At 49.4% G+C, this 27,168-nt stretch overlaps 6 protein-coding genes across 6 annotated transcripts; 4 read left to right on the forward strand and 2 right to left on the reverse strand.

Annotated features, from left to right (window-relative positions):
- Positions 1-1,622: 1,622 nt before the first annotated feature.
- LOZ57_003226 (uncharacterized protein) lies at positions 1,623-2,898 on the forward strand (the record flags this gene model as incomplete). The annotated part of the gene is made up of 3 exons (XM_049252277.1): positions 1,623-1,777; positions 1,835-1,903; positions 1,971-2,898. The coding sequence occupies 3 exons, from the start codon at positions 1,623-1,625 to the stop codon at positions 2,896-2,898; spliced, it is 1,152 nt and encodes a 383-aa protein (XP_049108781.1).
- Positions 2,899-5,979: 3,081 nt separating this feature from the next.
- png1 lies at positions 5,980-7,404 on the forward strand (the record flags this gene model as incomplete). The annotated part of the gene is made up of 3 exons (XM_049252278.1): positions 5,980-6,485; positions 6,543-6,943; positions 6,995-7,404. 3 exons carry the CDS (start codon positions 5,980-5,982, stop codon positions 7,402-7,404), a joined length of 1,317 nt encoding a protein of 438 aa, XP_049108782.1.
- Positions 7,405-9,266: 1,862 nt separating this feature from the next.
- On the reverse strand, positions 9,267-10,248 carry LOZ57_003228 (uncharacterized protein; the record flags this gene model as incomplete). The annotated part of the gene is made up of 4 exons (XM_049252279.1): positions 9,267-9,576; positions 9,641-9,840; positions 9,895-9,939; positions 10,000-10,248. 4 exons carry the CDS (start codon positions 10,246-10,248, stop codon positions 9,267-9,269), a joined length of 804 nt encoding a protein of 267 aa, XP_049108783.1.
- Positions 10,249-11,194: 946 nt separating this feature from the next.
- Positions 11,195-14,288, reverse strand: UTP4 (U3 small nucleolar RNA-associated protein; the record flags this gene model as incomplete). Its single annotated transcript, XM_049252280.1, has 3 exons — positions 11,195-12,898; positions 12,951-13,183; positions 13,235-14,288. The coding sequence occupies 3 exons, from the start codon at positions 14,286-14,288 to the stop codon at positions 11,195-11,197; spliced, it is 2,991 nt and encodes a 996-aa protein (XP_049108784.1).
- A 6,060-nt stretch (positions 14,289-20,348) lies between these two features.
- On the forward strand, positions 20,349-21,693 carry LOZ57_003230 (uncharacterized protein; the record flags this gene model as incomplete). Its single annotated transcript, XM_049252281.1, has 2 exons — positions 20,349-20,564; positions 20,635-21,693. 2 exons carry the CDS (start codon positions 20,349-20,351, stop codon positions 21,691-21,693), a joined length of 1,275 nt encoding a protein of 424 aa, XP_049108785.1.
- A 1,984-nt stretch (positions 21,694-23,677) lies between these two features.
- On the forward strand, positions 23,678-25,218 carry LOZ57_003231 (uncharacterized protein; the record flags this gene model as incomplete). The annotated part of the gene is made up of 3 exons (XM_049252282.1): positions 23,678-23,749; positions 23,875-24,502; positions 24,566-25,218. 3 exons carry the CDS (start codon positions 23,678-23,680, stop codon positions 25,216-25,218), a joined length of 1,353 nt encoding a protein of 450 aa, XP_049108786.1.
- Positions 25,219-27,168: the final 1,950 nt, after the last annotated feature.

The raw sequence follows: 27,168 nt of genomic DNA on the forward strand, positions 1-27,168 counted from the left end.
ACAATCAACAGACAGTAAGGGCTACAAATACAGTTCTACTCAACTCCGTGTGACCTGCGTTTTGCAACGCGAGATCTGAGCTGTCTAATCTGACTGCACCGAAGATACACTAAGCGCTTGGAGCATGGGATGGCCGAACTTTCACAATATCCCTTCGGTCTCCTAAGTGCCGCACAAGGCACAGACTTTGCTGACGCAAAGTTCACCCGCCGGTTCATGAATCGTCTCACATCCAGCCAAGGCCGCCCACCCATTTTTTCCCACCACCTGGCATCGGTATCGTGGAATCACTTCCAGAGTCCATCTCCATCGAGATATCCATGTCTACATCCATACAATGGGAACTGGTAGCGCACATATTAGGCTCCACTTGTGCTGTGGTTAAGTTGACAAGGCTGGTTTCAGAAGGACAGCTTTGGGCAGAAGAATTATTCGATAACACATCGGAGAATCCACTAGAACAACTCCGCCTAGGTTGAAAGAATCTTCTCAGTGTCTGCTGGCCTGGATCGGGAACTGAGGAAGGGGGAGCGTCGTCGAGGGAGATTTCGTTTTCAGAGGATATTGAAGTCTGCTCTTGACGGCGTGATCCATTTTGAGCTGAAAACAACCAGCGGAGAGTTTTATCTACCCTCAACAGTAAGTCCATTGCTGGTCTGCTTCATGGTTAAAAGCAACGTACCATATATCGATTGCTCGTCTGGACGGTCTGGCTTGAAACGTTTTCGTGTCCGGCTGTGAAGGTGCCTTGGGGTTTCGTCGATAGTTATCGTATTGCCGAGCTGACAGGAGATAGGAGGTATGGATGCATTGTAAGTTGATATCGTTCGCGGGGACGTGATGGTCGTGAAAGAAGCCTTGCGTTTCAGAGTCATGGTCGTGGAGAAATGGGTATTCAAGAAATTAACCTTAGGATTATATATTAAAATCACAATGTCGTTGGCCAGAGCTATTGCAGGTATGCAGATTAAATGCTGCCTCCAATCGCGACAGTGTCGTGAGGAACTTGAGGCGGAAGTCGGGAGAAGCGAAGGAGCGCGTCTTGAACGCGACAATACAAAGTGGTATTCGATTGGGAAATATCTGGGCGTTGGTTGGTTAAATCAGGGTTGTATTGTATCTCTTGGCGAGTCCAAGCCTAAATAGGACTAGCTGATGGTACTGTCCGGTATTGGAAACAGGCAAAAAAGGGGAAACGCGCAAAGGCACGTGAACCGCGCCACACAGGTTGAGCCGCAACACCATACGGAGTACGCGCGACGACATCCCAGTCCGCAAGAGCCGGGGGCGGGAGATCGCTGCATCTGGCCATTGCTAGACCAAGAAACTGTGGTATGCCTACCAGGCTAGTAGTAGTTTTCCACTCGACCCGCGCCAAACAACGACAATCTTCACGCCTAATGAAATAGCTGCGGTTCAGGCCGGCATGCCGTAACTAACTCGGCATGCCGAACCTCCAATCGCGCCTGGCTTTACCCCGCCAACCAACGACTCCACCCAACCTTCCAACTTACCACCTCCAGAACACGGGAACCGTCAAACCGGAGCACCCACGCTTTGCATCTTCCTACCCCCACGCTCAACTACTTGCACTCTAACTCAACCACCCCTCAGCGTCCACCATGACGACTAGAAGCCCTACCCACGCAGGATCATGGTACTCCAACAACGCTTCGATCTTAGCCGCCCAGCTCGAGAATTGGATGAGCCGAGTGCCAAATGAAATCGAAGGCGTGGGGACCTTACCGGTTACTGGAGCCAGGGTGATAATTGCTCCGTAAGAACGTCGGACGAGACAACGATTAGCAAGAGTGGTCACTCATCTTCGCTCCAGCCATGCAGGATACACCTTTTCAGGAGCCTGTGCTGCCTACGCCTACAAGTGTCTCGATCTATCTAAGGCGTAAGTACTTGAAGATCTTCTCCCACTTTGCATAGATACCATCTAACTTCTTGATCTCCCTCGTCAGGAAACGCATCTTTCTTATCGGGCCTTCTCACCACCACCCATTCTCCAAAATTGCTCTCCCAGAGCTATCTGCTTACGCTACCCCGCTCTCTCCAGATCCCCTCCCCATCGATACAGACATAGTTACCCAGCTGCTGGCGGGGACGAAAAATGATCCTGTTCGCTTTACGACAATGAACCAGGCAATCGATGAAGCTGAGCACAGTCTGGAGCTTCACCTCCCATACATCCACTACCTCCTCCAACGCCTTTATCCTAATAAACCAGCGGCTTCTTACCCAAAACTTGTACCAATGTTGGTTGGAAGTACGTCTGCGAATTCAGAACAGGCATTTGGGAAGGTGTTAGCTCCGTACCTGGCCAACCCAGAGAACGCTTTCGTTGTCTCTTCCGATTTCTGTCACTGGGGAATGCGGTTTGCATATACATACTATCTCTCGAATGGACCTGCTCCACAGCTCGGCTTTCCTTTATCGTTTGATGCTTTACCTCAGCCGTGTAACGTATTGCAACGTAACAACGCGAGAGTAGAAATTGCATCCGCCGATGGTGGCCGCAGCTTGCGTGCGGGTAATGACTTCCCAGAGACAGGCGACAATCTCGCTATACATGAAAGTATCTCAGTCTGCGATATTGCCTGCATGGCGGCCATCGCTTCGAGTCATTCCCGGGTATTTCTTGACGCCATCCAAACAACGGGAAATACAATCTGTGGAAGACATCCCATTGCAGTCATCATGGCGGCGATCGAGTTCGCTTTAGGCACAGCCAAAGAGAATAACACAGATCCCATGATGAAGCCTGAAGATCAGACTCCGACTGATTTATACCCAGGATCGTTCTATTTCACACGATATGAGAGGAGCTCACACTGCCAAGTGATGTGGGATAGCTCCGTTAGCTACGTCTCTGCTTTTGCGGTTTTGTGAGGTAGTTTCAGGTCTTATAATATTATCCCAGGAAGACAGCAATACATTTTGGTGGCTTTTATTTGTTTTGTTTTTTAATTTTTCTTTTCTTGCGAAACAATATGCTTACGTTCCTTATAGCGATTCTACCAAGAAGAGAGGGTGGGTAAGAAACAGAGGCGCTATAATTACCCGAACCAAGCTAAAGTAAATCGAAACTTTTTTGTGCTCGTGTTCAAGTTCCCAAGTCTGTGCCAACATGCGTTCCTCTGGTGCCTATGTAAAATCATACTACCAACACATTATTGTCATTTCAAGACCTGGATCCTGCACTATAAGTGGTTTACTAAGAAAATTGGTGCTCCGTAAGTTAGTAGAGGAGAGATAAACCGTAAGATATTTCCTGATGGGGTATGCCACATCAAACGCAATTAATGTGTTGGTCGTGGTGGAGTGACACGTAATCCCCTCCAATCCCAGCGGCAAAAAATTAATCACCCTGCGTCAGGTCATTTGACCAAGCTAAATCTGCCAGCACATACGGAGTACGTATATATATAATCCTGTGTTCTTGCATTTATAGGGTCTTGTTGTTGCTCTGAGCGAAAATGACGTGTGTCATAATGCGCCCTTTCAAAAGGAACCGGCGGATTGTTTAGCCATGAGAAAATCTCGTTGGGCTGCCCACAAGAGTTGTACGTTGCTGTGGACGTAATCACCGGCGCGCGGTAGCAAAATAAGCAGACTCGACAAAAACCGTAGGATTGGCTGTGGCCATCGTGGAAAACAGAGGCGGAGCACGATGTCATTTTGCAGGCGATCATTTTCTCTTCTCTGCATCCTTGAGCCTTTTGCGTCAGACTTCGTTAAGTACTCCGTGCTTCGAAGTAGTAGTTGGAGGTTTTTTCGATGCTTATCTGTGCCCCATTAGGCAAGTGGGCGGGGATTTTCATAATTCGAAGGAGGAGTGGGGCTTGTATATTATTATTATTATTTGATTGAAAGGTATTCCGTACTGCGAGCTCCGATCAGTAGCATATGAGTAGTGGGTCTGTCTGGAAACAAAAGGGATTGAAACTAAAATCCAAGCACTCCGAACAGGCAGCAACGTTGACGGAAAATTGAAACTAGCTGTTATCAAGGAAACGAAATCATCTCAGCAACGCCTTCTTTCTGACGAGAGCTGAGCGTAGAATAAATGTTTTAGCCGGATGCCTCACAGATACCCGTAATCACGGCTCAGGTTTGGGCACGGCCAAGAGCCTCACGAAATGGATTAATAAAACTCCGCAGCCAGGAGACTTAAGCCTTACCAAGCTCTGTTGCGCTAGTCCAAAGTTAGCCTAGTATTTGATGCAGGTGGGGCGATCACCAATTAGCGACAGGGCGGAGCCACGTAATCGGGGCTCCTCGATCCGTCGTTTTCGCGATACGGAGTAGTGACGGGCGCGGTCGCATAATGGGCCAGGAAAATAAGGCATGGATGGGATTTTGGCCCTGGTGGAAAGGCACATTGAAAGACGGATTTACATGCGGCAGGTGTCCAGCTGGCAGATCCTGTACGACCTTTCAGTGTGCCCTCCAGGGTCTGATTGGGGAAAATTATCCCGCTGGACGCTGCTGTAGCCTGTCGTATCATGGTTTTATCAGATGTACGCCAGGCAGGTGGGTGACAGGTCCTTTCTGGATGATTCATTTCATTGCTTGGCCGCTTTTATTCTGACCCCCCTTCCCGTCGGCTTCATGTTGCGTAAGCGCAGAGCCCGAACGACCCCAATAGCCGGCATTGCGCTAAGGGGAAACGCATCCAAAGACCCTTTATTCTTCGTGTATGATGGCGACAACACGAACACGTATATACACATGCGGCCCGAAGAGCACGTAGGGCACGTTTCGCCCTGCGGCGACTAGGGCAGAGTTTTCGAGAGGGACCGGAGAATAATTAATGGAACGCACTGGCGCGCACGGGTACGACTGAACCCCACTTTTCCGTTTCGAGGACAAAAGGAATGATGGATGGGCCGCGTCAGAGGTGCGAGTTGATCGGATTGCCGCAGTTCAACGCCGGTGGGCGTCCAGACGGAGGCGAGAGGGCGATTATTGTAGGACTGACGAGGCATAGCTTAGGCAGTTGATCGGTGTTCAGCCAGCCAGCTTTTGCCCTAGGTGGCCGAGCGCAGTTAGCCAGTGGCCAATAAGTAATGGGGGGGCACGTTGGGTCCATGTGGGCGTAGATCCGCCGGCGACGTCGACCATACGGGGCCAGAGCGGACGAGGATGCCCGCAGGCAGCACGGCGGCGGCAACAGACATAAGCGAAAGACAAAAAGGCTGACGACGCCCCGCCAAGCCACGACGCAGCGTCTTGCCGTTTTGGGCCTAGCGGCGCCTGGAGGATTCGTCACTCGCGCGGGTTTCGTACGCACCAGCCTGTATGCGAGACCGCGTATTACACCGTACTGCCAGCCAACGTGGCCCCCCGAGCCGGTGTGTCTGCGAGCGTACCGCCGTGACCGTACGGTATAGCCCCGTCGGCGTGGCCGCCTAGCTTGTTCGGGCCGTATTTTTGCCTCAGTGAGGAATCGCAAGGAGCACGTCAACCGCCTGCGTCCCCCTCGACCTTCATCCCATCTCGCCGTTCTCTTCCCTAATAATATCGTTGCTGCTCTGCCCGCTTCTGCCTGGCCTGCTGTGTGTTGCCTCCCGTCTGTCTCTCTCGCGCTCTTATACGTTGATGCCGCCCGCCGTGCTTCCAAGCCCGCCCTCCCCGCGACACTCTCTAATACGCTAGTGCCAATTCCAGGTTGGCTGTGCATCCCGGCTTTACGACTGCGCATTGCAAAACACCCATCCCAATCGGAGAAGCGCGTGCAGCCCGCCCTCTCTCGTCCCTCTCACACTCACTACATCGCCTCGTTTCCATCTCTGCTTCTTGCTCACCACTGTGTCTACTCGCTATCATCCTGTCTCCACACTCCTTGAACGCACGCTGTTGTTGCCGCTGCCTGACCAGCTGGACGGCCGCCTTTTGATCAACCACCTCCTACGGCCGTCATTCAGCCATCATTGCGCGTGGCTGACTATCCCGATCTCATCCTCCATAATGGTAGATGGCTCTCGCCAACGGCAGGTTGGGACGCAACCAACCACGAATTCCCCCCTCGATGCGGGTGATCTCACAAAACAGTTTGAACAACTACTACGGACGAGAAGACTAAACACCTTACAAGAACGGTCAAGGTCTCGCACCGCTTCGCCCGCTCCTCAGTCCTTCGTTACAGAATCATCGTTACCTCACTCGTCTTCACCTCGCCCACCCACGCAACCACCCTCCTACTCTACCTCCCGAAGCTTCCCAATCGTACCCTCTCCGCCACCGGACACACCTTCACTTAAATTTCGCAGCCTCCTGCACGGTCTTTCTGTCACTCCAGTAAATTACGAGAATCCCGGTTTACTCGACGAAGCCCTTTCTCACGTCCCTTTGGATCGACTATATACAGAGGCTGAAGAAGAGTCGCAAATTCTGCAAGCAGAAGCCGCAAGCATGGGCGAGAACGTCAAGCCCACCTGGGGATACCAAGATTGCGTTATCAGAGCGCTTTTAAGGTAAGTCTAACGCCATTCTTTTCTTCCTAAGCAAAGCATTGCTTAACGTCCTTTCAGGTGGTTCAAACGTTCATTTTTTCAATTCGTCAATAATCCACCATGCTCGACATGTTTTAGTCCAACAATCGCGCAAGGAATGTCGCTTCCAACGCCTGATGAAGCCGCCCGTGGGGCCAACCGTGTTGAACAGTATCGCTGTTCCGATCCAAAATGCGGGTCATATGAACGTTTCCCTCGCTACTCTGATGTATGGGCATTGCTCCACTCGCGAAGAGGGCGTGTTGGTGAATGGGCCAACTGCTTTAGCATGCTTTGCAGAGCAGTTGGTGGCCGCGTTAGATGGGTCTGGAACTCTGAGGACTATGTCTGGACAGAGGTTTATTCTGAGCACCAACGAAGATGGATACATGTAGATGCTTGTGAAGAGGCATGGGACAATCCACGTCTCTATACAGAAGGTTTGTGGGCCCTTCAAATCATTGTGAATTCTTATCTAACATTGTTGCCAGGCTGGAATCGGAAAATGGCGTACTGCATCGCATTTTCGAATGATGGAGCTGCTGACGTCACCCGACGATATGTACGCCACCCTTCGAGGCATGGCCTAAGCAGGACACGGGTTCCTGAAGAAGTACTACTTTGGATTATTCAAGAAATTAGACGAAAGCGGAGGGAAACTCTTTCAAAAGAGAATCGTCGGAGATTAATGAAAGAGGATGAGCGAGAGGAGCGCGAGCTGCGAGGTTATATGGTCCAAGCTCTCGCCTCCGAAATTAATAACCTCCTTCCAAACGGCTCAGTCGCTTCTCAATCCGACGAGATTAAAGATCCTATTACGACGTCCGACGACGCAATGCATTGGGTCCGTACCAACCAGTCCGGACAGGCGAACCCTGATAGATCACGGGGTGGCCGATAGCCAGATGCAATTATTTTTAATTCTCACGGCCGCGTTGTTATGATCACTAAGAGCGGCCTGTCCTTTTCTCTAAAAAGCTTCTACGACCTTTTCGACGATGAAACCTTTCCTCCATACCCAAACATTTTATTCCACTTTACGCGTCTTGAATACCTCGTTCACCCTTTTGATCTTCCTTCTAGCATTGATGGCATTGACCATCCATTATACGGAGTCGGAATACCAGGCGTTAATAAAGTGACAAAACTGTCGCTTTTGGTTGCATTTACATTTTTGATTTTTATTCTATTTTCTCGATATATACCAATTATCCACCCGGCCATAGGTTTTTCTTTTGTTATGAAAAATTCCGTTACCTGCATTTATCGCTGCATATATCACTTCTGCGATGATTAATTTTTTACATTGGAGACAGGGTGGGTTCTGGGATTCTGGGGCTGCTGCTTTTCTGCTATAGGGAGTGATGGGGAAAGCCTTTGGCCGTCCATAATTACATCTATGTTTTACTACTTCTTACCGATACCAAATACTGTCCGTATTGCATATTGCTTCTTCAGCATCATAATCTTGGGATGTCTTTGCCTTTCAACGCACATATGAGGTATCTGTATACCCACATATCGTATCGTAACCACCCCCGTCTCGCGCCATAAGGTTCCTGTACCGGAATAATTCGTATGTACATCTCTCTTGGTTTTCGAATGGGAACTTCCAGCGGGTGGGTACCATCAAGTTTTTGTGATTACCCAAGACTTTGCTACGTGAATCATCAAGAATGAGTGATTTTAAGAAAGCCAGCTCAAACAACTTAACTATCATTGCTTCCCCTTAGGCATATTCTGCAAAGTTCTCTTAACTTTGTCGTAGCTGTCCTGATATGATGCTCCAGCAACCTGATGGTTTCGCGTTGGTTTCCACCCAACATACCAGAAGGGCCAAGAAAGCGCAGGCAGAAGCCAATAGCAGATCGACAGGAACTTGGCTTTAGCTTGCGAGAAAGTAAGACAACTGGGCCTTGTCAAAAACTCCCAAGACAGAAAGGTCTAGCTTTACAGGGAGAATAGGTCTAAAGCTCCGACTGGCTACATAAACCCTGTTTGTAGAGCTCCATAGGCAGGCGGAGTACTCCGAACTGACATACTATGTACCAGTACACGATGAACAAAACCACATACATATCACGGAGCCTATGCCTATCTGCGTTTTCGTCTTAAACATCTGGTTACATAAGCCCCGGGTTCCATGCTGCAAGGATGGAGAGCAAGAGAGCCCCATATATCCATACAGCTCAACCATTGCTCCCATTGAAAGTTCCCCAAAGAAACCAACCTGCGGTTCAGCCAACTGTCCCATCCTATAGTTAACTATGGAGAACCGTAGTAGGCTGAGGCTTCTTGGGGTGGGCCTGGTTCTTCCATTTGTTTGTGCTATTTGGGAAGATCAGCCAGTTGCGGGAGAACACCTGCACCGATTCGTACGTCTATAGTCTCGATCTCTCGGGATATTACAACAGGTTATGGAGTAAAACAGCTTGATATCCATGACACCAAGGCGACAAGGCCACTCTACGCCAATGTGTATTTTTTCTCAGAACACGACACAAACGTAGGAGTCATTCGAGAAGCATAGCTAAAAAGCAGCCAGGCCAGCATATCCAAAGCTTCAAGAATGGTGTTCCGTCCTAGGCATGCCTCTGTGGTCACGATATCTCAGTTCATTCGTAATCTCTGATATGCTATGTCCCGCATTGGCCTCTGTAACTTTCAGTTCACTAAGCCTATATGTTAAAATACATAGTTGGAAATAGGTCACCATTGGCGGCATCTAGGATGACTCTATGTTTGGGAGGCTGAGGGGACATCCTAGCTGTTTTGCCGGATCCAATCAACGTATTTGCTAACTCGGGTGAATACCCCTGGATATGTAGGGCTGCCACACCCCTCTCCCCAGGAAACAATCCCAATCAGTTCGTTTGTTTTCAGATCATAGAGGGGCCCTCCACTATCCCCATTACATGCATCTCTTTCTGGTGCCCCTGCGCATACCATATCTCTAGTGATTGTTCTGGGCCTAGGAGCACGGATATATGAATTCTGACAGTCGCGGCGCCTGACAATGGGGATAGTCACATGAAGCAAAGGCCGAACAGTTGCATTGGTCTTGTCCGCACCCCTATTTTCAAGAGTGAGTGCCATATTTCACTGCCAAATAATGAGATAATAACACATATACGAACCAGCCTGCGGTCTTTGCCAGTGAGTGAGGAGCGGGCTCTGAGTCTTTCTTTGGAAGTTTTGCATAGCGAACAGTTGGGCTTTCATGAATAGGCTTATCCAGGTGCAGAAGAGTAATGTCGTTGTCATTGCTATACCATATGTAATCAGGATGTTCCACCTTCGACGCAATCCTGACCTGGATTCCACCTTCGTCCTTTGTCTACAGATTTGTGAGCTTACTGTTTTAATCTCTCTATTAGAGAGGAAAGCGTACAAGAGAACCTGCTCGGACCCATGCGAATTGAAGGGAAGGATCAGGCTACAATAGCCTGTCAGTGCACACTCCCAAAAACAAACTCGTTTGGAGGTGGTGACTTGCTTGCGATCCTGGAGGGTCATCAAATGTCGTTATACAATGTGCTGCTGTGAGAGCAAGCTTCGGACCGACCAATACAGCTCCACAAGGCGACGAGGTATTCCAGCCAAGAGCCAGCATTGAAGGAAACTCACCGAGCTTTGCTGGAACTCCGCCAACAATTTTGCCACCATCAGAAGATTTGACGCGTGGGGCTGCCATGGAGGAAGCTGCCATTGCAAGCAGAGCTGCAATAACGAGTGATTTTGCCATTGTGGTAGGAGGCCCGGGGGTTGATGGTTGAATTCAATACTCCAACTGCAACTGCCCCAGGAAAAAGCATGAACTATAAGAGGGAGAGCGTCTTTTATAGCCATTCGTTCAAGTATCAATCACATGTTTGACAAGGCTTTTTACCAGCCAGACATAGGCGCGATAGGTATGGAAATGCAACAAAAGGCGGGACAAGAGGCGTGCTTTTGGATGATGGTGACGATACTTTCAGATGCTTCTTGGGTTTCCAAGAAATAGTTACAAACCGTCAGGGATGAGCTGCACGACAGTATGCGGGAACAGATATCTTCTTTGCTTGAGTCACTATTCTGTAGGCAAATGGGGTCGGCAGCGTAGCAATAGTCGTCGGCTTTCGTTGCTCGGCTGCCGTAGCGGTGGCCTCGTCCAGAAGAGATTTGCCTCAGCCAATTATCTCAATCGCTCATAGGCTTCGGGGAGTGGGTATATGCTGCCGGCCGCATTAATACCGACAGCAACTATCTTGCCATAGACCATAGACCATCAGCAGTATGGATATACAGCTATCTACCAAGCCAGGTGGCAGAAGCTAAACTTTCAAGTAAGTCGAGCGTCAAAAGGCTGGGAAGTTGCAGAAGATACAGGACACAAAGATAAAGGAGAATAATAGTTAGGTATGGAGTATGTATGATTTTATTTCCCAAGTTTCCATCCCGAACAAGCCGCGCAATGCCAAGAAAGGACATTCGGTAAACGGTTACATCTTAGAATAGTAGCATCATTCAGAGTTTAGTAGCAGCTGCAAACAAGACAGCTTACTACTTGGATTTTTAAAACCAAAAACGCCAATGCCAGGTGCAAATTCCCCCCAGAACACCAAGCGGAATTAACAGAATATTTTGAAAGGAAGGTTTGCCATACTATCCAGTCCCAGGCTTTGTGGCTGGGCCTGCTATGCCCCCTAGCATCATTCATAGTCCCTGATATATCGGTCGGGCAAAGCCACATCCCAAATGGGTCTCTCTACCACTGCAACTTCCAGCCCACCGCCATGGTTCCCCGATGTCCCCTGGTCCAGCAGTGCGATTCCAAGGATGTCCCGATACTTGAATGTGTACCACCATCGGCGGCCTTTCTGGCGGCATTGTGCCTGGGGCTGGGAAGGAATATCTAGTACTTGCTGTTCAGCTACGCAGCTGTCGGAATCGGTTCGGGCGGTATTACCAGCAGCGGAACTACCTTGGGGTTGAATAACAACTGCAACGGCAACCTGAGACGAATGGCTGGTACCGGAATTGGCGCCGACGGCCGATGGTCCGTGTGTATGTTCCCCTTCATCGCTGGCAGACTCGGATGCATTGTCGTGATGATCTTGGCCTGCGGAGACAGATCCTTCCCGTCGGAATCTTGCTAGTGTGGCATTCGAGGGGTCGTTTTCATATTGGTCGTCTTGTTGATCTTGATATTCTGTCTGTCTTTTATCAAGAGAGACCCATTGCGCCGTTGATCCATCGTTTCCACTGACTTTGCGTATTTTGCGTCCTAGGCCAATATTATTTTCCCAAAGAGGCATCCTGCTTCCAGCACCCACGTTAGGTTCCAATTTTTTGCCTTCCCCGTTTCTCTTCCTTTTTTTGGTTGGAGACGGAGGCTCTTCTTTGGTAGGATCTGTGGTTGAAGCGATGGCACCTTTCTCTTCATTTTCAAGGCCGGGAGGGGTTGGAAAATCTTGTGCCAAATCAAACATCCACAGCCAGCTTGATCCATAAAGCCAGAGGCGTTCTTTCTCACCATTTGTATCCCACAGTATTCCCTGAGCCCTGTCTTGGATTATGCTAAATCTTGCAGGGAGGTATGATTTAGGATTCCTTCTCGACCACTGCGTAAGTTTGCCCTGCAGAACGTTGAATTCGGAGATATGATGCTCTGATGTTAAGACAAGCAATCTATCTTCGATTGACGAAGAGTGGTGTGGAGCAGGGTTCTTGGAGAGGGTTCCGTTTGTGAGGCGCTGATGGGCCAAGAGAGACTGGGGGCGGAATGCCATAAGTAGAATCGCAGACTTCAATCGAGGTATCGGCGAGTCTAATTGAGAACGTACCCAGTATTGACCATAGTCGTTAGGTTGATCGCCCTCTTCGCTAGAGGAGTAATCTTCGGATTCAGAACAAAATGTGTCCTTAACAGTTCGCTCCTTCGCGCGACGTTCGGTATCCAATATCCATACATCTATGGAGCCAGAGAGATCACCGCAGGCAAGAATTTTACTGTCACCAGAAAAGGTGACACAGCGAATTGTCCGCTCATATTCACCAAGAGTTCCATGATGTAATTTTCCACGGGGAAAAGATCGTGATATACGGCGTAATTTTTGGATTTGGGGGTTTATGCGGCAACGGTCAGGGAACTCGTCGTCCTTGTCGATTTTAGCAATACAAACAATATTATCTGGTCGTACTAGGCAGAGCCATTTGCAATCGGGCGAAATGGATATTTCCTTAGCCCCAAAATTTGAAATCTCGGACGAAATTTTAACTTTATTAACTTGTAATGAGGAGTTGATTCCCTCATCCTTAGCGGACAGAGCAAAGACTTTAACTTCTGATATGGAAGATGCCACAAGGATCCTCCCATTAGGTGATAATACGGCTGATGTTAGATTCTCATCGCCCTATAATCGCGTCAGCAGTTAAAAGCAATATACCGTCCATACAGCAACTAACCTGAAATAGTACCTTGGCCACAAGCCTGTGTTGCTGTGGCTCAGGTGGTCCAGATTGAGATGTTGGCGAACTGGAAACGCGCCATATATTTACTTCACGATCCCACCAACTCATTAACAGGCGTGACGACGGAGATGATGATAACTGTGGGAATTGAGGGAGATTTGGAAGCTTCCGATGAAGCTCTTTGCCATGCGTCCGTAAAGGAACTACGACAGGTGTTGTATCGAGGCCTGGAGTCATCGTTAGGCCGAAAGTTTGTCAATTAAAATGGGGACGAATACCTCCAGAGACGACCACACTAATGTCTTTAGTCTCGTATACGGCGAGGGCTTTGACATCATGTGTATGATAACGGCGGTGCATAACTTCAACCCAGCGTCCCGTTTTTGCGCCTTTCTCAGGGGCCTTAAGCTTGTAGACCGCAGTGCGCTGATCCGCACCAGCAGTAACTACTGTCCCTCCATCTGCACTGACGGCAATATCAAGTACGTCTGCTCGATGACTTTGTATCCGTTGAATAAGGGAGTAATTCTTTGCGTCCCAGAATCGTATTTCTCCAGCTGAATCACCAGATACAATCGTTCCATCTGGCAGGCATTTCACGCACCAGACGAGAAGCTCCTTTGCAGCTTTGTTGGGACCCTTTCCAAGAGTTGCGGTGCGTAGAATCTTTCCGTTACGAATATCGAATATTCGAATAGAGCTATCAGCGTAGCCAGCAACGATGGTATTGCGGTTTTGGAAAGTTATGTTTAAAACTCTTGATCGCTTCGTAGATGGCCTCATTGCTCGCACGTATTTTAAGTCACCTTCTGCTGTGGACAATATAACAATGGCTCCATCTGCACAGCCTACTGCAAGGTGTTGCCCGACGAACTCTCCTTCTGCAGGAGGCAACGGCTTTCCATCCTTGCTTTTCGAAGCCTTCCACCTTGGCTGCGCAGCCAAACACCAAATCTCGCCATAGTTCCCACTCGAATGCCTCGCTGGGCGGCCATGTTCAAGATCCCACTCTGTCACAACGCTGGAATATCCGATACTGAACAATCGGAGCTTCCCTGGAAGTTCTTTGTTGTCGGGACTCTTCTCGCTCGGGTCGAGGGTCCATGCTAAGCCTTCGATGCTCCGGTCCTTGCCGCCGCGCAAGATTGTTTCCTGAAACCAAACGCCCTTCAATGGATTCCAAACCTCGATGTCCCCATTTGCACGTCCTATAGCAAGGCGAAGGGTAGGCTCTCCGCGGCCCTGGAGCTCCGTTGAGGGCGGATGCGAAAATGCGAGTGAATTAATCGCTTGGGGACTGTATGGCACGAAGCGACATCGGTGGATGTCCATGTTGACCTACAGATAACCATGTTGTTAGCCTTGGCCTTCTGGGTATGAGAATGTGAATATATACTACCTCCAAACTAGACTCCTAAGGAGCCATTCCTACCGTAATCCGTTAATTGTGCGGTAATAGCTAATTCCCTTACTATATGACCCTCTTTGTCTTTTTTTCCTTCGGCGTTGATTTGCGGCTTCCAAAAAGGAAATTTTTCACGAGTGATAGTCACGTGAACAAAGCTCTACTCGGCATTTCTTGCCTTTATAGGATAATAATTACTCCGACCGGAATTACTTCTCTTCGTGCCCAGTTTGCCTTACGGACGATAGCGTCTTGGGACGACGTGCACAGTTGCACCGGACGAAAAGCTATGGTATTATACGCGTCCCGCTAATCTACCATTTCCAGACTTCTATTATTATTACTCCATACTGAAGCGACTTGAGCTATTCTCTGGCCCAAAATTACATGTCTTGAGAATCGAATGAACATCACGATTTTCCACGATTCACGGCCTGGACGCGTCTTCCCTGCGAATCGTATTGTCGACAATTACCCTTACGGCCCGACAATAATATACAGAACTTGCCCCAGGGTATCCTCGTCTGTAGTAATGTTTTTATCCGATGGACTGTTTGCCAACCAGGCTAAAGCGCGAGGGAAGAAACATCGCCAGTGATATATCTGCTTATTGTACAGCCGGTTCTGGAGGGTGCGGGGTCTGTATTGTGAGCACTATAGCTTGACCTCACCTGTAGTTCTAGAGTGCCAGGGGATCGATGTAAAGAATATGGCATTACGCTCTCCTCAGCGGCGAAACCGGTAAGCAACCATTAATTGCACGAGCAAGCACCCGACACCCATGTGCTTGCCACAGTCTAGATAGCTGAGCCGGGGCAGACCACACGCCGCGACCTTGGAGCCGCTAGCAGCCCGCTGTTGATTGTAATAATGATATGCGGTTGTTAGGAACGAGGCACATCCACACTCGCCTTCTTAGAAAATGTTGGTGTAGGCGGGTCTGGTGTTAGGTTAGGGTAACATGTTCCTTGTGCAACGCCGGAGCGGGTATCCAAGGCATGATATGAATGTCCATGGTTCGGTGAATTAATGAGGCGACAATAAGATCTGGGGGATAGGGCACAATGAAAACCACGGGTCAAGAAGAATTTGCTGACAATGGCGTCGCTCACAGATTTACTACGTCAATGTTGCCTTTAAGGCAAATTCGATCGTGAATGTGTGGGGTTAGCCTTATGGCTCTCTGCATTATGTACTCCGTACGAAGTCCTGCATCCCGGGAGGCCCGCAGCTGGGCCAGAAATCCCGACCTATCCTCCAGGAAGCTGGAACAGAGAGCACTTACGAACTGGAGCTGTGGCTGAGATCCCACTATTGGAAGAAACCCCACTTCAAATTGCCACTACGTGGCCTAGAAGAGCAGATTAAAACAAACCACCACCGCGACCTGTTTGTTTCCCAGTCGGGATCATTGCGCTGGCCGCCTCTGATCCACAGACGCGACCCAAAGCCTCAGGTTCATTCGGAGTATTATTATGTATTTGCGGTAATCTCCCTGCATGTCATCTCCGCCCTGGGCCAGTCAGGTAGCTCGATGAGATAAGTAGTTTATTTGCCTCCTGTAGCATATTAGTTACGCGAAACAAGAAAAGAGGCATTGGCACTGTCGACATGCTGTGCTTTTTTTGCCCATTTCAGCACATTCAAGGCTGAACTGATCGTGGGATTGGCAAAGCTATTGGGTGCCAGGCAGAGCTGGGATTGCCACGTCAGAAGGAAGCTTCAGGGGTGGGAAAGAGTTCAGTAGTTAACCGAGCGTTCTCACGGGCTGGCTCTCCCCCTCCCTTTCTTCTCGGATTACTCCGTCCATTCAAACTCCATAGGGCATGGGGTGATGGACCAATGTATACACGGAGTACAATAAGAATAGAGATGTTACACGGCAATGGAGAAAACACGGATAGAAGTCTGGATAGGGATTTGGATGGTTGATGGGCCGTTGTGGATTATGGGTGGCAAATGCCATTGGTTCCAGCTGAGCAGGACGAGCATGGGTTGATTGGCAATGATGCGCCGACAAGAGAATCAGACATGCTCAATTGGGTTCGCCGTCTCCTGACGTCGCGCGTTGCACGATGAGGGTTGTCCCGTAACTATGTTACTACGAACTCCGTCGAACCAGCGACCAGTTAAGAGCTAAAAAGAGGGTACCTGCCTCCATAATATGATGCACGTATGATATTGATAGGGATACCTGCTTCAGCCGTCACTTGAGGTAGCTTTGGGGGCGGTCAACGATCGTGGGCAGGATGGCAGTCTCAGGATTCCCGAACCCAGCCGCCGCTGACGATCAAGCAGCGGCAGTCCGTACTCCGTAGTCAGCGTTGAAACACACAGAAAGTGGAATGGCCAGCTCCTGGCAAACCGCGCTCTCTTTTTTAAGGAAGTTTGAAACAAGCCAAGGCTAGCGGTTTGCTGTAATGCCACCGCTCACTCTGCACTGCAAGGAGAGCCTGCAGGAGCTTGGGAAACGTACGTGCACCTCTTCCGGCAGGACGCTGTATCGATGCTGGCTCCCTGCTCTAGCTGTGTATGGAGCGGGTGCTGGAGACGCGAGTTTGCTGATGGCATACGGGGAATGTTGGATGTTTCGCAGTGTGGCATTCGTGTCTAGCGTGATGCAGATACTCGGTTATAATGTTACTCGTTATTTCACTCCTGGCCCGGGATCCGTCTTCTACTCCGGGGAGAAAATATCAAGGCCCGGACTTGCTTTTTGGCGAGGAAAGGCGAGTATTAAAAATAGTTGGTCGGGATGAATCGCGCACCCATGTCGTGGAGGTAATCAGGGGGGCGGCGAAAGAAGCAACACGCGGTGCCAACTTGGACTCAGCAGTCGAAGCGCAATTTGAGGGATCCTTCGAGAGGTATCTGATTCGATTGATAGCCTCGAAATGCCGCTTCCAAGAAAGGCTTTGCTGCTCTGCTCACAAACAGCATTTGTGAGGTGTAAGTTTGAACAGCCCGTATTGACACGCCATACGCAAACCAATGTTACAGGTATTGAAATACAGATACGCGATTTTCTAGCCCTGGCTCTGGTGCCGGGCGAGAACAGCGCGAGCAGTCGACAAAATAGACGCGGTGCGGTGCCAGCATCGCTCCAATCACTACGCGTCGAAACACGTGGGTATAATAAGATCTTCCTTCGCCTGAGCTCGCTGTTTGGGTGTAAGCATCATGGAACAAAAATGCTCGGTACGCTACTCCGTACTCCAAGGGACAATATCCGAGCCTCCACTATCGCACCACGATCTAGAAAGAGGCTTGTGATCTCTCTTGACGCTGTGGATTGCATGCCACAATTAAGATAAGCAGTAGATCCTGAGCCACTTGTTCAATATTGAGCTCCACGCGTTGCTTGATGCCATCATCAATTCAGACAATGGCGCGGTGGCTTCATGCGCCGCGTCTCTTGAGGCGGCAGGGCAAACAAGACAAACAGCGCGATCACCCAATGGGAAGGTCACAATTTCGGCTTTGCGCTCATGTGCCATCGCCAAGCCGAGAGCCAGCGCGTAATACGCAGTACGGTACGAGTGCTCGCCGCGGGTGCAGCTCGTCTGCGAGAGCAAACTGCCGCGATGAAAGGCTGTTTTCAGATGTCTATGATGCGGCGTCCGGCGCAAGACGCTTTGAAGTCTGGATATTTGAAGCACCGCAAGGACAGGATACCTGGGCGAGCTAAAGTCTTCGCGTCGACCCTTCGAGAATGCGGAGTGGTGCCCCCAAGAAAATAACCTGTTCCTGGCATGAATATTGAATTTGGCGCTCCTTGCGTCCTCTGTTTTCGACGGTACGGTACAGGTACATCAGGCCAGGTACCTGAAAATTACCGATACACCCGCCATACCGTCGCCCTCTGCTTCCGTCTGAAGGGCGGCCGGTTAAGAGTGCGCCCACACAAAGGACGCCGTCAAGAAGAAAGCCGTACGGAGTAGAAGGCTATAATTGCGATTGCAATCAGAACTAGGCCGCGCGAGCCGTCAGAACCGACTCGATGCAACAGTGAACCTGAGACAGTTCGCATCCAGGCTACCAAAGAGCGCGTTGCCCAAACCGATATCATCACGGAGCGCATCAAGGCCGTGCATAAGTCGAAACTTACCTTACATACAGCAGCGATGATAAGTTACAGGGTACCAATGGATTCAGTCACCCCCTTACGCTAGGCCTGCCAGCTGGTCCCAAAACCGGTGTGTAATGGGCGTCAGCCAATCACTCCGCCCGCCCGCCCGTAGAACAAAACCAAGGGGAGCCTCCAACCCCATCCGAGCTAGGCTGGAACGGGTCGTCTTTGAACTCTGCTCCAATCTCTTCATCCTTCACTTCGCTCGTCCTCTTCTTCTTTCTCTCACCCCCCTCCCAAGGAGAGAGACCACCTCCCTTCACCCCCTCCCAGTCTCTCCTTCTCTCCAACTCTATCTCTCTCCCCTCTCCTCTTCTCCCCGTCATATCCACGGAGAGTACGGCTTCATTGGTCTCGTGGCAGAGTTCCCGTCAACCATATATCCCGTCGTGGTTTGGCACTCGTCTCCCACCCAGTTAAAATTTCTTCTCCTTCCCCTTCCCCCGAAAAAGTCGGTCCCCGGTTCAATTGCCTGTTTCTCGACTTGCTCTCGCCGTGCCTCTCTCCCCAATTGCTTCTAAGACCTGCTTCGTCTCGTCGCCCCTTTTCATTCGGTAAACCTTCCTGAGACCTCAACGGCAGCTCACTCTGGGGATACCACCATAGAGAAAAAAGGTTAAACTAGAAGCTTTGGGTTTCCGCTGGCCTGCCGGTTCTGATCGAGAGTCTCCCATGGTATTGTTTCTCTGAAAAGGTAAGGCGTGGTCTGATTTTTTGTATTTGGCCGTTGGATCACTTTATCAATGAATTTCTCCCTCATGACGCGACTTATAATGTTGTCCCATTTCGAGACCACACGCGTATACTTATGCAGTCCGCCGAGACATTTACCTACTCGATAAAATCACGTCCCCCCAAAATTTTTATATTTTTCCTTGTCGCCCTAGGTATTTTGCAGTATTTTGCCATTACTGTTGAGGGATGCAACGTATCCCTCTTCCTTCAAGCTTCATATCTACGTGAAAGAAGTATCGAGGCTTAATGACCCGCCATTCACTATCCTGTTGTACGGACTTCAGCTCCGCCTTCATTTATGCACTGCCCTCGCCCCTTCCCTGTACTTGGACCCTCCCCTTACTATCAGCTACGCGTCTTTTGTTCGCGTTGCCTATCTCTAGCCTCTCAATAAAATGCGATGTGACTGCTAACCATCACGTATCAAGTAGATTCATTACCTACGATCTCTCGAAACCTCAGGAGCCGAATATCCTCGGTACCATTTGCTATTGAGCTGCCTATTTAGTCGAATTGTGTGTACACATCGGTTCTTTTCCTATGAATGGTCCCATGGTGCCAGGTGGTGCTGGGTTGGATCTGCTAACAAGTTGTAGGGCTAAACTTGCTGCTCTCTCAGTTCCCGCGCCGGACCAGGAAACTTAGTCCGTCGCTCTTCAAGTGGAGACGTTAACTCGTCGTTCACTTTGGCCAATACCTACCATCATCCGGGTTTTTCTTTCGAGCAATTGCATGCTGCTGCTGCTGCTGTTTCAAAGCGAGTCTTACTCTTCATAAGACATCAAACTGGGTATGTTTTCCATACTGGGTGTCTAGAAGCTATAGAATACTCTTCATATACTTCTGTTTTCGACAAAGCTAGTGAGCACTTGCTAATCTGAATTTTCAGCTCTTCGCTCACTAGATTCTTTTGGCCATTCAAAGTGGCGCAGATTATTATCTGCACCATTTCACTCTCTTAATCAATATTCCAACTAATCTTCACTCTTTAACTGTTGTTGATTCTGGCAGTCATATGCCTTCACGTTCCTTGTTATTGCACTAATATTACGTCACTCTTTTCACGATAAAACCACGCGGAGCGTTCAATTACCTCAGTCTATAACCTTACCAACAGACAAAAATGGCATTCCCACAGTACTCGACATCCACCTTCCAAGCCTGCGATTCCTACTTTGTGGAAACCTATGATAATGATTATCGACCAGCTCGACTCTGCCCCAAGGAACATGCGAAGTTAGTTGCTCGCGAGCGCCAATATGCTATGGCAGATGAGATGTCAAAAGCTGTGCGTGAAGAATATCAAGAAGATATCATTGGGCACATGCACATGATGGATGTTAGTTTTCCTTGAGCGCTACAGTGTGATGCATGATTTTTTTTTTAAATACTAATATGGGCCGGTATAGTCGGCCACTCTACCTGATGTTGATTCCATCGATATTCAAACCGAGATCCAGTGGTTTATGAGACCGTATCTTCTTGATTTCTTAATCGAAGCGCATGCCGCCTTTCAACTGCTCCCTGCAACGCTGTTTTTGACTGTCAATCTTCTAGACCGTTACTGCTCCAAGCGAGTTGTCTATAAGCGACACTACCAACTTGTAGGGTGCGCAGCTCTACTGATCGCGGCAAAATATGGAGATAAGAAGGAACGTGTCCCAACGATCAAGGAACTGAAGTCAATGTGCTGTTCCCTCTATGACGACGACATGTTTGCTCAAATGGAGTGGCATGTGCTTCAGACACTTAGTTGGTCAATTGGCCATCCCACAGTTGACAGCTTTCTACAGGTTGCAGTTATTGACTCTCAATATGACCCCGAAGTAGAGCACCTTTCTTTGTACATTCTAGAGATCGCTCTCTTCCATCGGGACTTCGTTTCGAAACTTTCAGGAGACCTTGCACGGGCCTCCCTGGCACTCGCACGATGTATCCTCAACCGCGCACAGGCACCACATAATCATTGGGCCGCTAACTATGATTCGATGACGTTGGTAAATTTGTCTCAACATTTATTTCAACCATCGCACGTCCTTGCCAGAAAATATGCATCGGCACATTATTCTCGCGTCTCCAAGGTACTGGAACAATTCCTGTCTCGCCAAAATTCCTTTTCGAAGGCATATACACCTCCCACTCCGCCATCAGATAGGGTGGACAACGCCAAACCCTACGAAAGCGAGGTTGGCCTGGCCACACCCCAGAAGCCTCCATGCCCGCGCTCGATGACAAATGGTTATATCACTCCTCCAATAACCCCGGAAAACGACGCATTTGCAGTTACAAGTAATCCTATTGGAACGAAAGATTCATGCAGCGTTTTATACTCTTGTCCGGCATCGCCCAGCCCGCAGCAAACGATACATTACGGCCAGGCACATCATTATAAAATCCAGGAAACGGATGGATATTCTCAGCACTTGCGGTTTCAAACATCATCTGTCTCCTACAACCCTGTATTCTAGGTGATTTGGCCATGGTGAAGTAAAATTAATACTGCCCAACCAATATATCAGACCACCATGGGTCTTCACCGATTATTTCACTGGATTCGACAAGCCTTGGATTTAGCTGCACTGATAATCGTTAGTTTGCGTTCGATACCCCCCTCCTTAAGTCAGCAAGACTCCAAGGACGAGGGCGCATAGTGCCCCCGATATTGAATAATTTACTTCCATTCTCACATATTCTCTTTAAATGGCATCATTATTTCCTATGTCTTGTTTTGTACTGCATCTGTTTCTTCATCTGGCATTGCAAGCGCGAGTCGTTTTTATTCCCCTGCCACCTGGATTCCGATTTCTCTGGCCATCCATACCCATGCAGCGTTCCGCAACTACTACTCATTTAAATCATCTAAAGGATAATTCCCTAAATACACAATCTGTTTGTTTGTGCCCCTGTAATCGGTTCGGTTTTTTGTTTTTATCAACATACTGTGTGAGTAAGAATGTGTGAAGGATGCGATATAAATTTTTTCCCTTAAGATAATAATGGGTTTTTCAGTATTTCCTTTGACTTGTATAACCCCAATATACCCCCTTTTCGAGCCATGTTTCCATTATCCTATCGCAATTACTGAAGGGGATCTATGGTGAAGACAAGGCGGTGGACAGAAAAACGACGACTGGGTCGTGAAGCACCCTCGCGTTTTGAAAAAAAAAATTGGACAGAGTTGGTGGTGGTGAGGCGCGACAGGAGCGGCATGGAGAGACACTGCTTTCGATAAAAGTGTTTGCTTTTTATTCCAGCTTCGATTGGGGCCATGCGCACTGCATCGCTTGTCGTTGCACAGCATGTTCCTACGATTATTTGCCCTCGATTCAGCGTTTTTTGAAGCAAACTGAGCGCTCCCGTCGTTAGGCGGAATTGCTTTTAATACTGGGGACTAGGCCGGTTGAGATAGCTGTTAATCAAGGCGATTGCCGTCAACGTACTCCGTACTTGAGCTTGTATTTCCTTTAAATCTTTGATTTTCTCGCATGCCGATGCGGCTGCGCCCCTGACGTAGCACCTTATGTAAGCCGCCGAGGGCCCGGCGGCTGATCCGGCCCCGCCCCAGCCCATGCAGCGGCCACACCATTGGCCGGCGGGTGCGAAGTTAGTTTTAACGTCAGGCTTGGCGGGGCGCCCATGTGGGGGATTTGTCATCCGCGACCTGCTCGACCTTTCCTGTTTTCTCCCGCGACATCTCGCTTTCAATGGCTTCACGCCGCGCGGCGCCCGCAAGACCTCCAGCACTCGCGAGGACTCGTCACTCGCGTCCGATGGCGCTGCACTCGCCCTCGACCGCGCGGCGTGAAGTCGTCGGCGAGAGGCGACCATCGTGCTGCTGGTCCGCCACCGTGCCTCCGCGGTTCCAGCACCCAGCATCCAGCGTCCAGCATCCAGCATCCAGCAACGATCCCCCTTGATCCGCCGGGTTCTCTGCCCCGTCGGTGGCGCTGGGCGGCATCATGCCCGCCCCAGAAGCATGGCGTGCGGCCGGGTTCGACGTCAGCTGCGATGCCAAGCGTGGCATCTCGGCTCAAACACGCTGAGACCAGGCGATGATCTCCACTAGCACCCCTGGTACTCTTGTGGCCGGGGTCGCCTTTCTACTCAATCTCCTTTTCCACGCTTATCGCCTCATGAAAGAGTTCTTGCGCTGTCCTTCGCTCCGTCTCGCCATTATTGGAACGTTCTTTTTCGTCCACGTACTCCGTACTATTATTATTTTATAGTAGTGCCCTCAAACGTGACGTCCTCATGCGATCCTTTTCCCGCCAGATGCTATTTTAAACGTTTAGTATAGTCTCCACCTCTCCAGCCTGAATTTCGACGACATTATTTGATTTAACAGAACCACTTCGTCCTCGGCCATTAAATGCCAACACCCACTCTTTCTCTCGATTGCTGCCGATGCCGTCCTTCCTATCCTTCTTAGCATCGCTCCACCCAAGGCTCGTCATGAAATCGGGGCCCTCTAATAATGCACCTAGCAGTAGTAACGACGGCGCCAGGAACGTGAAATGGCTCGATGTGAGTGCATAGCGCAAAGAACAGAATTTTTCGCCTTTCCTTTCCTCCTCGTTTTAGGCTCCTATTTCTTTTCTAAGACGTCAGAATGGCGCTGCTAACCGTTGACAATTTGCATTGAATATTAGGGACTCCGTGGTATCGCCTCTTTCCTAGTCCTCTTAACGCACCTAGCACGTGCATTTGACTACAACTTGTTCAATGCCAGAGATGCCGAGAATGGACCGGTTCGATTGTTACAGCAGCCCATCCTACGGATTCCTTGGCAAGGAAGGATTGGCGTCACGATTTTCGCTTTTCTCACCGGCTACGTATGCGCGCTTAAACCGTTGAAGCTTTCGCGGGCGGGCCATCATCAGGCCGCATTTTCTTCTATCGCGAAAAGCGCGTTTCGCCGCCCACCTCGATTGATGTTTCCCGCTACCATTGCCATGGTTATTGCATGGGTCGTAGCGCAACTCGGCGCCTTCACTGTCGGCACGAGGTGCGATTCCGGCTGGCTCCGGTTTTCCAGCGTAGGAGTAGATCCTTCACTCTTCCACGAGAGCAAAAGACTTTTCTGGGTCTTTCTTTCCACTTGGACTAATGGGCACATGGACTATGACGACCATCAATGGGCTTTGCTGCCATTGCTCTTAGGTGCTATGATGGTCTATATCACACTGTTCGCTACAATGTACATGCAGTACCGGTATCGAATGATAGTTTATGCCACGCTATACCTGTACTTCTGGCAAAACCCATCTCCTGATACAGGTATGAACCCTTATCGGATGTATATGTCTGTTCAATTACTGACTTGTTCGTCTTTGGCTCTAGAAACATTTGGACAGCAATTCTTTTTTGGCATGTTCCTTTGCGATTTGTCGTACCACCAGACAGCACAAGCTTTGATTGCAGACTACCGCTGGCCTCGGAGAATCATCTGCTCCATACTAGCTGCGACAGGCTTATTCGTTGCCTCCTATCCGGCGCACAATGCCGAATGGTGTGGCTGGTCAAATTTTCTTCTTGAAGCCTCTAAGCACATATTCCCTGCTGATGTCAATCTGGGGAAACGCTACACAGCTTTGGGGGTTAATCTACTAATTCTAGCTATTTACCTTTCTCCATCTGCAAAGTCCTTTCTTTCCAAGCGTCTGTTGTTATGGTTTGGACACTGTAGTTTTGCGGTGTATCTTACCCATGGCACACTGCTCCGTACTGTGCTTGTATGGATGATTTACGGTGTTTCTGGTCAGCCCTGGGAGGAGTGGACGAATGACAATGGCGAAATTGAGCACTCGCCGTACCTTCCCCGAGGTTCGACATTAACATTCGCAATCAGTCTTCCCATGTGGTTTGTACTTGTCTATATCGTTGCTCACTACTGGACTGTATATGTTGACAGTTTCTGTGCACGACTGACACAGAGGATAGAGAACCATGTTTTCGAACCTACTGAAAAGCCTGTTAATGGCTTACCGCTGTGATGACTATTTTTGTTTCCTTTCTTGTTCTTGGAGTATCAAACCTGTGATAGAGTTTTTTTCTAGCACTCTGACTGGGGTTTATTAGTGATTGTCACCATAGTTTTTAGCTCTGTTGAAGAAGCTGGATTATTAGTTGCATATACCCAATGGCGTTTTGTTTATTACACAATTCATATCTATTTTCATCGCCTTTTGGCTGACCTTCTTTTTGGGGTTGAAGGCACAGGCCGTCTTCGCCAAGCTGCAACCACACCTTCCTATTTGCTCAGCGAGGAATGTTGGAGCCTAACGGCCGAAGTAACTAGATAAGCATCGATGCTCTTAACCTTAAGAGAATCCCGGGGAGTCCCGCACTGTGGAACCTGGAGCAACATCTCCAAAAAGTCTTTACTCCGGCTGGATTGCTCCACACTACGCAGGAGTCACACGAGGTAGGCGAGATAATGCCTGCAACGCACCCCGTACGAAGTATGTGCTGTGCATACGTCCACTCGCCGACTGCAAAACTCAACCGTCGCTCCTCCGCAATTTCAGCGCGTTTCTGCGTCCATAAGCAAGGGGGCCTTCCGAGGCCTACCTTTAGCTTAAGCGCCCTTCTTGCGAGTACTTCTCATTTGTCCCCCCTCCCCCCTTTTTTTTTTTTTTTAATTTTTCTTTCCCCATTCCCGAGTTCCTCCTTCCGAGAAGAAATTCCACGACGAAACGTTTAAGCTCGTTTCTAAAACAACGCCCCGCCCGCGCGACGCTCTCTTTTTGTTCTCTGTTTCGCGATGCACAAACAGGGGGTTGTTTCTCAGCTGCATGCCGCCTTCTGGATTGCATTGCTTCCGCTGCAAAATGCATGCGGTGTTGCGCCCGCACGACATGGGGGCTATGTTGAAAATGATGCTTGATTGGCGACGAGACGAGGGCTGGGGGTGGTCATGCATGCGTATTGCGTATTCTGCGCGTAACTTTTCGCGAAGTTTTTTTATTTTCGATATTTTTTGGAAGCATCTCTGTTGGTATGGAAACTACGCAGGCACTTTGGCCTATGGCAGCCTGGAGTCAGATCGGATGAGAATTTGCCTTGTGTGTGCTACGCCGCCGTGCATGTGAGCTCGATGCTGTCATCGTTGTTTCGAAGTTCGCCAGGTTTTGCTCCTCGTTTTTGGAGTGTGAGGCTGAAAATACCCGAGACGTCTCATACTGCGAACATCCTGTATGAACAGGCTATGTGGGAAGATTGAGGCGGCAAGAGTTGAAAGAGTCGAGTTGCTTGATAAGATTTTGAGCAGTGATGCTATCTAGTTCTAAGATACGATATCTGGAGTAGTAATACAGGGTTCTAATATGAACAAGAGTAAAATCAAAAGCCCACAAAGTCCAAACAGCCTCATAGTTAGCTGATGTCGAACAGATACGGTCCGACCAATGGGGACACCAGACTGTTGTGTTTTACTAAGCCGCCGGGGAGAGGGGGGTTGTAAGGCAGGGGCCGCCGCCTTGGTGTTGCTATTTGCGCCATGGGGGTGATAGAGGCGTGGCGGGTAGCTTTTGGGAGAACCAGGGGTCAACGTACAAGATGCAGAAACACAGGCCTCTCGCGTTCGCAGGTGGCGTGCGTATGTATGATGCAGCGTAAAAGCAAAATGGGTAGGTTGGTTAGAAGATAGGGAGAGGGCTGAGACGACGACGAGGGGCTATCAGGCGATATCGTCGTCTGAGATAGGCGCCTCACTTTTAAAACCCATTCCTGTCTGCTCATGTCACACCACTATTGTGGGAAGGGTGACTGCTTCAACCAGACAAGAACGAATATTGAGATCCAAAGTGCTTGCCAGTTGAAAGGAGGCTGCTAGGAAAGCTATTTCCACCTGCTCGCATCGGAGCCACGTTTAGAATTAGTCGAGTCACGGTTATTAGGATTATGGACGGATGGTTTGTGTGGTTGGGATTGGTGGTAGCCCT

The sequence above is a fragment of the Ophidiomyces ophidiicola genome (assembly GCF_022830035.1).
Source record: "Ophidiomyces ophidiicola strain CBS 122913 chromosome Unknown scaffold_10, whole genome shotgun sequence".
NCBI classification, from domain to species: domain Eukaryota; kingdom Fungi; phylum Ascomycota; class Eurotiomycetes; order Onygenales; family Onygenaceae; genus Ophidiomyces; species Ophidiomyces ophidiicola.